The sequence below is a fragment of the Brassica oleracea genome, chromosome C4, assembly GCF_000695525.1.
Source record: "Brassica oleracea var. oleracea cultivar TO1000 chromosome C4, BOL, whole genome shotgun sequence".
In the NCBI taxonomy this organism is placed as follows: Eukaryota; Viridiplantae; Streptophyta; class Magnoliopsida; order Brassicales; family Brassicaceae; genus Brassica; species Brassica oleracea.
This window is the reverse complement of record NC_027751.1, coordinates 35,465,683-35,478,281: the sequence shown is the minus strand read 5'-3', so window position 1 is coordinate 35,478,281 and position 12,599 is coordinate 35,465,683. Positions and strand designations below refer to the sequence as shown.

Here is a 12,599-nt window from a genome sequence, read left to right as displayed (position 1 = left end):
TTAATCTTTTAGCGAGATTCAGTTCGTCTCCTACGCGAAGACATTGGAATGGAATTAAACATGTCTTTCGTTACCTTCAAGGAACAACTGATTTAGGCTTGTTTTATCCTAAAAGTTCAAAAGGTCAAATGATTGGTTTTGCAGATGCAGGTTATTTGTCAGATCCACACAAAGCTCGATCCCAGACAGGATATGTTTTTACAATTGGAGGCACCGCCATATCTTGGCGTTCTCAGAAGCAGACACTTGTTGCTACTTCTTCAAATCACGCTAAGACCATTGCACTCCATGAAGCAAGTAGAGAATGTGTATGGCTAAGATCAATAAGCCGACACATCTGTTCAAGCAGTGGGATTAACGAAAATACGGAGCCAACTATTCTATATGAAGATAACGCGGCATGTGTTGCTCAAACGAAGGAAGGATATATCAAAAGTGATAGAACCAAACATATACCTCCGAAGTTCTTCTCATACACTCAAGAGCTCGAGAAGAATAAAGAGATTGAAGTAAGATATGTTCGATCATGCGACAATGCAGCCGACCTCTTCACAAAATCACTCTCTACCTCGGTATTCAGAAAACACATCCATAACATTGGAATGCGCCATCAGAAGGATCTATGACTGTTCATTCGAGGGGGAGCTTACGTAGTTGTACTCTTTTTACCTTACTATGGTTTTTCCCATTGGATTTTTCTTGGAAAGGTTTTTAACGAGGCAACAAAGACGTTAAGCGAGAGCGGAGAGTGACACTGGTCCCCAAGGGGGAGTGTTACGAAAACTTAATTTCAAACAAAGAGGCGCACACATATGTTGAAATAATAAAAGATGTGGGTCCCACTGTCACTATTTGCACAGTGATTTTTCTTCTATAAATACGAAGTTTTTTGATCATTTGAAACACGATTACACCATCTCTTCTCCTTCTTAATAACAAATTCTCTATTGTTATCAGTGTTATCTCCTATCTACGGGTATAAAATTTTCCCTTATTTAAATTCCTGCGATATAATAAAATTCCAGTTTTTTTAATAACAAAAAGAAGTATTTTGAATGATTGTTGTCAAAGGACTCAAGTGGTAGTGGGATTGGGGAATCCACAATTAAAAAGAGAGAAAAGTGAAATAGAAATTCGGTTATCTGGTGCTAAATAATTTCGGTTATCTCGTTGATAAAAAATATCAAAAAAATAATAATAATTTCGGTTATCTAAGTTGACTCTCCATCTTGGAGATTGAATCCCAAACACACACACACACAGAATTCCCAGCCCAAGATCTCTCCTAAGTTGTTGAATCTTTCGGTTTTTCCTGGAGATTCTTCTTACTCCTCGCAACCTGACGTCTACGATTCCTCTCTTCCCCCGATCAGATTTGGCCTCTTCTGGATATGTCAATGGCGGAAGATACCCCCTCGCCACCGCCCGTAAGTGGTGACCTTTCTCTTAGATTCTGTGTCAATTCCAAAAGCCAATTGCTGATTGTGTAAATATATATTAGTTTGTGGAGGTGTTTTGTGAAATATCCGGCAAAGACTACCGATTCACAGCTGGGACCAAGGCCGACTTCGCTGTCTCCGTCATCAATCGGAAACTTGGTTCCTCCAAATCCAAATCCAAAGCACTTTACATCGAAGCGGCAAAGGAAGGTGAAGAGCCTATCAGTTTCGGTGATGGTGCTTCTCTTGTGAGTTACGGACATGGTTGGAGGCTTAAGACAGTGATTGCCGATTCTGATTTGCCTGGTAATTTCAGATTCCAGAAACATGTGTCTGCTCTTTGTCTACAAATTGCTTCTCAGACTGAACTGTTGCTAATAATAGTTCTCTATCTTTTGATGCAGGAACTGATAAAGAGGGCCCTTTTCAGAGACAGTTTCCTTCTGTGTTATCAACGGTATGTATCTTACCTAGTGAACAATTTGTTCTGTTAGAGTAGAGAATCATCTTTTTCACCTTCTTACCAAACTGAGTTACAAAGAATCAGAGGAGAGGTATTAACCAAAGGACCAAGGGTTAGTTTTAGAGAATCTTCAACTCTCTCAACCATAATACCTAAGATCTTATTTGCTATTTTCTTGTGTTTTCCAAATTGCAATCCCTTATTGTATAGTTATGCTTCAGCATTGTACGGGTTTGCTTTGCAGGGTTCCAAAGATTCCAAGCCTGCAAAAGCTATGAAAGCAGAATTTGAAGGAGATCAAAGTCTGAAATACATTGGGAGGATAATGTTTGCATTTGTTTTAATGTTTATACTTGGTGGTCTCTTCACCGTAGCTCTTGAGAACCTTCCTAGACTGATTTTACTCTTTACCAATCCTTCCATGTAACAGTTGACACTTTTCCAAGCACAGACATTTTGTGATGTTTTAGTAGTTAAGGCTGTTAGTCATTTCTATCAAGGGACCCATTTATAGAACATCCCGTGAAGAGCCCATCAGTTTTGGGAATAATGTTTATCTTGTTAATTATGGACATGGTTGTAAATTAATACAGTGATTGATGATTCTTATTTGCTTGGTAATTAACTTCTTGTGAATTTCTTGGTAGTTAACTTCTTGTGAATTTCAACATTTACATTCGAGAAATGTCTGGAAATCTAAAACGATCTACGCGCAAATACTTCTCATAGTCTTCCAATCAACCTGTGTACATAATCGCAATACATAATTTCCGTTTAGCTGCAATTTCAATTATTTAGGTCACATAAAGTTTTGTGCTTATGTCTTTGTATATGGTGGTCACAAGATGCAGAAGATGGAATGTTAAGAATATCAGATTCTTAGGCTTGTGAATTTTCCTCTCTTATTATATAAATGGAGAAAAAAAAAACTTCAAAGAGATATTGGCAATTTATTGTTTTTTACGGCTGAAATATAACATTGTTGATTCAAGTTTTTACTTTATAAACAGTTCTTTTTTTTCGTTTTTGGATATCAAACGTTCATTCTATTACTCAAATTTAAGGTGGTACAGATAACCATACGGAATAGAACAACCAACATAACAAAGTTTTTAATGGAAATATTCTGCAGTTCTAGGTAAAGAATTTGAAATTGCATTTTGCCTTCGAGGGATGTACGATATCTTGAATGCTTGAAATCGTCTTTGAATTTTTTTTTATCTCTTTCAACTCTGTTGAGAAATTTAGCCATGCATGAGGTTCTTTAATCATGGTGATCAAGTCTTTGTAGTCAGTCCATGATAAGCAAGTTGAATGACGTAGCATTATCTCCCATTTCATTGCCCTACTTCTGAATGCAAAGCTGACTCCCGTTGTTTTATGTTTCGTGTACCCATTAATTGGATTTATCCAGAAATATCCTTTCAAATCCATTTGCAACCACTGAATTGAGAGGGGGAAGTCCATGATCAATCCACCAAACATATGTTCTACAAGCATAAGCATGTGAATCGTGTCACTTAATGGTTGTGATGTTGTAGGAACAATCACATTCGCTTATACCAATCTTGGCACACTCCTTCTGCGTGTATGGTCAATTTTAAAGGATCTTTGTATTCTTTTGAATAGTTTATGATTCGGAACTTTTTGGGTTCTTAATACAGTTTTTTTTCCAAAAAGATAGTACATATTAGCATAAACACTTGGCACATAGAAGATGTTTGGACTTGATGGTGTTACTAATAAATACCATGCATGTAAGGCCGATGAACACTCAAAAATGGTATGAGTGATTGACTCATCTGGGTTCACACATCTAGGAATATAATTATCACTTCACATATGATAATGTGTCAGTTCTGTTACCTCTACGTAACCGGTTATCAGCTGCCAAATAAAGTGACACATCTTATGAGGTGTTTTTATTTTTCGAGCAAATACTTGAAGTTTGGTGATAACGGGCTCCAAGTTGAGTTTCTTTTTTTGGAAGATCGAAAATATTTGAGATTTTTATGGATTTCCTTTAATACCCCTTTGAGTGAAGATATATCCAAAGAACTCTCCGGAAGCGACTCTGAACATGCATTTTTGCTGGGTTAAGCTTATTTCCATATTCGTTCATGGTGTGGAAACATTCTTTCAAATGAGTAATGTGGTCCGCAGCGATCAATGACTTGACGAGCATGTTGTCCAATGTATACTTCCCCGGTGATTCCAATTTTGTCGGAAAACAATTTGATGAATCGAGTAGTGAACAATATTAATGAAGTTTTTGATATTTTTAGTTATTATAAGTGGATAAATATAGAATGTGGGCAAACGATTAATTTATTAATATTAATATCTAAGGGGGACAATATATATGGAATCACGATACAATAGGTTGGGATAATTGTCACGATACGATAGATATATTATTAGGTTAATAAAGATATATTTAACAAATAATTAATTGATGATCCAACATTAAAAATCACGCATGAAAAGGCTTGTAACCTCTGTTTTAATAGGTCTTATTGAATATGATTTATACTAAAGATTAAATATTTAATATAGTGGTTAAGTAAGGATTGAATAAAAATGTAATACATACTTGAAAGGGAAAATGGTATAAAATCCCAACTTTAAAATTTTTGGCCATTTAAATTATCAACTTTTGCATAGACAACTTAAAACACCAAGTTATGTTTGACTTTCATTTTAAATCCCCCAAATTTTGCTGACTAGCCAAACGCTTGCATGACGAGGACTACCGGGATATCGCAGCCCCAACTCCCCTGTTGCATCAATAATTCTTCCTGCGCCTAACCAGTCACCGAACAAGAAAAAAGTGGACTCACCATTACGAATTTCTCATCTCATAAATGAAAAAGCCTCAGGTCTGAGTTTAAGTGGTTTACGCCAAAGCCAAGAGTCCTTGTTTGATTCCTTTACATCCCAGAATGATCCCATTTCCATCAATTCAATCCGAGCCCAAGCGACCCATAGAGACCCTGATAAAGAGAAAAATCTCAAGATAAGCCCTAAAGCAAAGACTTTAGATGCACCCCTCAGCTTCCCAATTCCCAAAAGTCCTTCACACTTAGGAAGACAGAGCTCATCCCAAGATACTTTTGCCTTATGATGATCGTTAGGCGAACCAGACCACAGAAATGCACTACAAAGACTTTATATTTCATTCAGACATGCTTTTGGCAATAAAAATGCTGTACACCAGAAGTTAATCACACTAGATATGAATCTTAAACTTGTGTTGAGTGAGCCAAATTAGACACATTGTTAAGTAGATTAACATAACTTAAAATAGATTTATTTAGTCATTAACAACTATGATCATTAAGCAAGTTTTGTGTTTTAATTTCATTTTAAATCTTGAAATTTATTGAGCCGAATTAGACACATTATTAAGTAGATTAACATGACTTAAAATAGATTTAATTAGTCATTAATAACTACGTTAAGAAAAATTATATATTGATCAAGTAATATTTATATAAGTAATTAAAGTAATTAATTATACATTAATTTATACAATTTATACGTCAAAATAATGTTTCAATAGCCAAAATTTATACAGTTAATTATAAGTAAATTATAGAAAATTATCGTAAAAGATTTTTGATACCACGAATGACGGCAAAGACGAGGTATGATAAGTCCAAGTTATTCCTAGAATAGAAACTAAGAAAACAAATAAAACACTAAGAATGAGTCAATATATATACTGCAAAACTTTATGTATACTTAATTACTTTTATAAATATTTTTTATCAATGTATAATCAATTAACCATTATGCAAATTCAAATAAGATATATTTTATAGTGAAAAACAAAAATAATGAAACTATCCAAACTTATTTAACGTATTTATTAATGACTATCTAAATTTGTTTTATGTTGTATTATTCTACTTAATAATGTGTTTTATTTGGCTCAGTCAACAAAAATTGAGATTAAAATGAAATTCAAACACAATTTAATGTTTTAAATGGTCCAAATGTAAATTGGTGCTTTTAGTGGCCAAAATTTTAAAATTTTAGAGTTTTCATGACTATTTTCTTCTTCTTTTTCAAACCAAAGTGAACAAAACATGTCGATTCTTATAACAAAACACACAAATCTGTTATAAAAGAGGAGATATAGGAGAAGATTACGTCAGAAGATTCCCGAAAAGACTTCTCTGGAAGTTTTCCAAATCTGTCTTAGATCTGAAAAACCCACATATACAAAAACATTCAAATGGTTTCAAAACAAATATTTTTTTCTTAGATAAAGTAAAACTTAAAACAAAAGAATTTTCAAAATGTAAGAACTTTAAGAAACAAGAGGTTACCAAATGAAAAAAATGATTTATAGATCTTCCTTTAAAGGAGTGGAAGATGAAAACCATGTTTGGTGCTTTTAAGTTCAAAGAGATTAAAGAGAGGTTATATAGTTTTAGAATGAGAAACATTACATTTTTTGTTGCAGCCATTTGAGAGGAAGAGAGAGAATGTGTAAATTTTCTTCATATAGAGAGACAAAAATTCACATAAGGTTAAATATTTTCGATTCAAAAGAATTTCAAGTAAGTCTTCTAATAAAAGATTTCATAGCAGACTTACTTGAAAGTCTTCTAGACGGAAGTTTTCTAGTGCATTACTTGTTGAAAGACTTAAGTCACCTAAACTGTAAACCCTAAGAATACGTATAATAGTACAACATATGTTACCAAACTTTAATCAAAGAATACCATGACATACTACAGTCACTCATCTGTGTTGAAAACAATTCAATTTTACTAAATCTTAATTTATATAAATTACAAATGTTTATAATTACATGATTTAAATTTTTTCCCCGTAAAAATATTTTTTATAAAATTTATAAATTATTTTTAAGATCTATTATATGAGAAGACTTTTTGGAAGTCTTTTAGAAGATTTACAAAACCTCAAAAGACTTAAAAACCTTAGAAGACGACGTTACAGAGTTATATTCGTAAAAATGAGTTATGTTTTTTTTGTTTATTAAAAGGAGATATTTGTAATTTCATTAGGCTTTTGGGTTACTTTTGCATTTGATTCAAGTTTGAGTATACTTTTGAAGTTAAAATCAAGTTTTGAGTCATATTTGGCAAATTTCTTTACATTTTAATAATATTTTTTTAAATGATCAAACATCTAATTTATATTTTATAATAGTATATAACACTGAATAAACTATTTGATTTGTCATATAGAGATAGAGTAAATGCATTATATTTATGTTATGCATTCTAATTTATAGGTATTCTTATGATCAACACCATTATTATTTTAATGTATATAATTTATTTATTTTTGTTTAGAAGCATATAATGGGTTTAGATTTATAAAAAAAAAAAAAATTATGATTGATGGAATTAGCTTTTAATGGGTATTAGATGCAATGAATTAAATTATAATGTGTAGACATAGTTTAAGCCCAACAACTAAAGCCAAAATTGCCATTATGAAAATCAATTTCCTTTGTAAGTTAGGGTTTTTCTACTTAAATAGTATAGATATCTTTAGGGTAGAACTTATTTTCATTGGTATAATCTGTAATCACATATGAAGAGAAGATTATTTATATAGTATTTCGTTTAAAATATTCGATTAAAGTCTAACATGATTTAGGGCAAGTATGAACCAATTGTCCATTATCACTTAATAAAAAGATTGGAAGTTTCAAGTTTCCATAACTATAATATATACGCGATTTTAATTAATAGCTCAAAATATAAAGTTAACAGAAGAAAATCGTATGTTTCTCTCCTTTTCCTCTGTTTTCTCTCTTCAATTTTTCACAGAGGAAAAGTGATGAGAAAACCCCTAGGCCGGTGATTCCGATGACTCTCCGCTTGTTGTTGAGCCTCCCTTCCGGCGTCGCATCTTCTTCATGGTGGTCGGCCGGCTTTTGGCTCCGAAGCACATCAGCTTCTTCGATGTTTCGTCGGCTCTTGGTTCCTCGTCTCACCTTTCCATGTGGTGTTGACGATGGTTTTCTCCCGGTTTGTCTGATCTCTACTTCTTCATGCTTTCTTTGTTTAAATCGATTCGATGCTCGTTGTCTTGAGATCGATGCTTCTCTCGATTGGAACTTCATCAAAGAAGCGAGAGATCCTTTGGCTTTAGCTCTATCTCGTGAGGTTAACGGTTTTCATGGATTTATTCAATCAACTTCAGCTGATTAATTCCCTTGTTTGATCGGAAGTCTCACGCTCAAGTCTAAGGTGTTGTAGATGGTGGCGCTTCCAATTACTGTTATTGTGTCCGGCGAGGTTCTTTGAACATGATTCTGTTCCGGTTTATTTTCGATGGATCAGCCGATTAGACCTTCGCCGGAGTCGATCTGCTGGCTGAAGTTCTGTGGTGACTCGCATGGTGGACATGTGTTCCTGTCACACCAAAAGTTAACGAGTGGAGTTCGAGTCAGTCACGCTCTTCCTTAGATTTTTTTTAATTGTTTGGGCTAGTTGGACTTTGTTTGTGGATTTTGTTTTGCTCCTTTTTTTTCTGTACTTTTGAGCTTAACCTTTGTTGAATAAGATCAACAAAGTGAAAAAATAAAAATAAAGTTGACAGAAAGATATAACTCAGAATTTCTTCATTTATTTTAAATGAAATTTCTATTCATTTTTCTTGATTGTTTTCTTTGTTAATTATTATGTTTACCTACCCACTTGCTCAGACACATCACATGGCTATTCAATTAACTAGACACTTTCCTAATATCTAGAGTAAAACCATTATTGATTTAAGTGCACACAGAACCAATAGAACAAAGCAAAACAATTAATCTATTATAATAATTTTGAATCTACATGATAGATCTCGATGTTTTATCACTCTTTATATATATTCACCATGCAGATCTCAACGCCTTATTGCTAGGACCAGAAGAAGAAGAACTCAGAATTTCTTCATTTATTTTAGATGAATCTATATTCATTTTTCTTGATTGTTTTCTTTGTTAATTATTATGTTTACCGACCCACTTGCTCAGACACATCACATGGTATTCAACAGGGGCAGATCAAGAATTAAATATGCGTGGGGTCAAAAAGTATTTAAGGTGACACTGGTGGGGTTCGAACCTAGGTTTTCCGGGTTCACTCACCATATTTTATCAACTCAGCTGCTGGATTTTTGATAATTTTTTATACAAAAAACAATATTGTATCATACTTTTTTGGTGTCAAGTGACTACGCTCCCTATAACGTGGGTCTGCCCCTGCTAGTCAATTAACTAGACGCGTTCCTAATATCTAGAGTCAAACTTTATTGATTTATTTGGGAATTTAATGAAATAAACCCTCAAGTATTGTCCAATCCATAATTAAACCCTCAAGTATTTTTATAATAAAAGAATTCCTTAACTAAACTCTGTTAGAAAAGTTAGACCTTCCGTCTTAAACGACGTTTAACGTAACATCTTTTTGTCTTTATAGCATTTCAATAAAAGAAATCGACGAGGCATTATATTAGAACAAAAAAAAACAGCAAGATGTTTATTAAAATCACACAAAGTTTGGTTGCTAGCAATATATATCAAAATAACACAACTTTATCATTAAAACAGAGCATGGTAAAGGGACATAGTTTTACCAAAACAAAACTAATGTCAAAAAAAGCACAACCTAAGACAAATAAAAAAACTGAGTATCTTCTAAGAAACTATAGAAGATTGTGTTGCCTCAATGATAACATTTTATTCAGTCATAGCCTTCTTTTTTTTACGCGGTCTTCCTCGAGGTTTCTTAAGTGGTTTAGGCGCGACTTCACGCTTGCATGAATGTATGTTGTGTCCAACTTGTTGACAGTTACTGCATATGAAAATTAGGATTTATAAAATGTTTAGCCTTTATTCATAACCATGCCTACTAGCATTGATACACTTGGATTTTCAAACTCTATTTTGCATCGTCTTATATCACCACTAATATATGAACCATCTGAAGTCCAATATCCACCCACATATAATCTAAAGAAACTTGTCCTGCAGCAAAAATAAATAAATTATGTATGTCAATGTTTTGATTTTGTGTGTCATGCTTATAAGATAAATAAGAAACCTTCTGATCAAATAAAGAGACAAACACGACAAAGATTCTTTATCAGTTCACTAAACTCTAGAAGCAGTAAAGAAAGGAAATAAAAAGACTTGGGCTTATACATAATGCGGTGACTTGTTAATATGAACATCTTGACGACTGAACTCAGATAACGTACTTTTTTTTTGGTCAACGAACTCACATAACGTACAAAAAAAACAAATTCGTTTCTTCGTTATTGTATTTCCTCATCATTTTTTATTACTTTATCATCTTTGGCCACATAGAAGAATCAAGAATACGGTGCATTGGTACTCGGATCAGGCTAGCAATTAAATTTCTGTCTATATTGCCCATCTAGCAATGAACACCAAATTAGGGTTTCTTGTTGTGAGTTAATGAGCCCCAAAACTTTGTGTAGTTTATAATAAAAATATTGCCATTTCTATGATTTAGTAAATGTGTCTTATTGTTTTATTTCATTTAAATGGTTTAAAAAGGAAAAGCGTTAGGTTATAAACGTTTGCAAAGACGGAGGGTTGTTTTTGGTAACAGATTTTAGTTAAGGCATTTTTCTATTATAAACATATTTGATGGTTTAAATATGGATGAGCCAATAGTTGAGGGTTTATTTCATTAAATTCCCATTTAAATGCACACAAAACCAATAAAACAAAGCAACACAATTAATCTACACCGGGGGTATTCGTATAATTTTTTGTTAAGCTAAAATTTTTACACTTATACTTAAATATAAATTGCGTATATATATATGTATATATTAAAATTGAACTATTAAATTGGTAGAATTTAAATCGGTTTGTATTTATTAATTTCCTTTTGTCTAACAAATTTAAAATGATTTAATTCACAATTGATGTCGTTGTTACTGAAAATCATATATATAATGATAAGTAAGCTTAGTAAAAGTTAACTAAACATAGTTGTGATTTAAATACATTTTATCTTTTATTTAGGGTTTGTATAAAACAACTGTAAAATTTACAGCCAATTTAAACTTTGTTTAAATTTATAATCACTGAGTTATAATACCAAACTGAACATTTTAATAATAGAAATAAATTTGAATAAAAAATCCAAACATTAAAATAATAATATTCTCAAAACCAGTTCATGAAAATATATTATAAAAAAAAAAAACAGACGAAACCATACTAAAGACATACTTTTTAGACAAACCATCACCGAAACTTGATGTTTAATTAAATCACATAAACCACAATGAATTGAATCCTTTTTTCAAACCCCCCATAACAACTCTAATGAGTGAATTAATATGTCATTTTGGAGCTGAATGGGATAAAGATCTGAGGACGTTGCATGCAAAAAAATTGAGACATACCTTCACACATGCTCTTAAGTTGTTTTCTAACAGTCGGCTACATAGCAACTTCCTTGGAGTCCATAGTAAAGAGAACACCGATTTTTACGTTACTATCCCTAAATCAGCTACGATGAGTAGACAATGCAAACAAACTACACAACATATAAGTCAATAGATTTCACTGAATTCACATTCAAAAAGGAAAGCCATAAAACAAAGGACACTATATAAAAGCATATTAGGGAGATCAGATTTAACTTTTTAGCTAAGAAAACTAAATAATAAAAATGTTAATATGTAGCTGGGTGGATAAGACACCATTTTCATTCGTCCATCAAATCTAATTCATATTCCGATTTGTTTCTTTTGTACCTCAAACCTGACACCACTCTTTTGTTTTTCTCAGCTTCTCCATCTTTTTGCTGTATAGGTTATGTAATCTTCAGATTCTCTATCTTTGGAACATTATCAGCTATTTTCCTTTTCTTTGGGTTGGAACTTCATCTTCTTGCTGCAAAAAATGATGATACAACTCTTGTTTGGAGGTTACTTGGGGAAAAAATTGTTCATTACTTGTGAAAAAGGCAAGATGATTGATTATAAGTATAACCATTGGTTCCTTGTGCTTTGCAAACAGAAGGTCATTTGTCATTCTCTTGATCCAAACAGTCCTCTATTGTTTCTTCCGCATGTTGTTTCTTCTGCAGAGAACTTATTCAATTTAGATCTATCATATATATGACTGAAAACAAAAAAAAAATTGCTGAATGTACATGTAATTAATACACGTAGCGAGAATATACACTCAAATCTCCAAACACTAAGCCAAAACTCGGACATGCTTATAGCAGGCTTAGGATTATCTATCACAACAACATGTCTAACGAATATGGAAAAGCTATGATGTTTTAGCTTATCTATCACAACAACAACACAATACTCCAAAATGATTTAACTGAAACACATGTCTAACGAATCTGGATTCTGGCATATTGAATAAGACATATAATTGATTCAGAGCTCCTTCAAGATGCTGGGCATGATTAAGCTGCAAGCATGCAATTAAAGAAATGAGGATATAGCTCTTAGTACTTCCATGTCAAAGATCAAAAAGATGGTGAAGATATTAAAAAGGCGTCAAAACTTTTAACACAAAAAATTTAGTCATTCTCATGGTTCAAAAGAAAAAAAACAGCAATTACACATCATCTGCTTGAGCAATATTCCATTGGCTGAGACGTCTAGGACTTTGATTTTAGAATATAAACAATATGGGAAACACTGAATAAGATGGA

The 12,599-nt window shown here is 32.7% G+C and overlaps 1 protein-coding gene across 1 annotated transcript; it reads left to right on the top strand.

Annotated features, from left to right (window-relative positions):
- Nucleotides 1–1,208: 1,208 nt before the first annotated feature.
- Nucleotides 1,209–2,509, top strand: LOC106339815. The gene is made up of 4 exons (XM_013778690.1): nucleotides 1,209–1,427; nucleotides 1,502–1,745; nucleotides 1,844–1,896; nucleotides 2,147–2,509. Exons 1-4 carry the CDS (start codon nucleotides 1,392–1,394, stop codon nucleotides 2,327–2,329), a joined length of 516 nt encoding a protein of 171 aa, XP_013634144.1. The 5' UTR covers nucleotides 1,209–1,391; the 3' UTR covers nucleotides 2,330–2,509.
- Nucleotides 2,510–12,599: the final 10,090 nt, after the last annotated feature.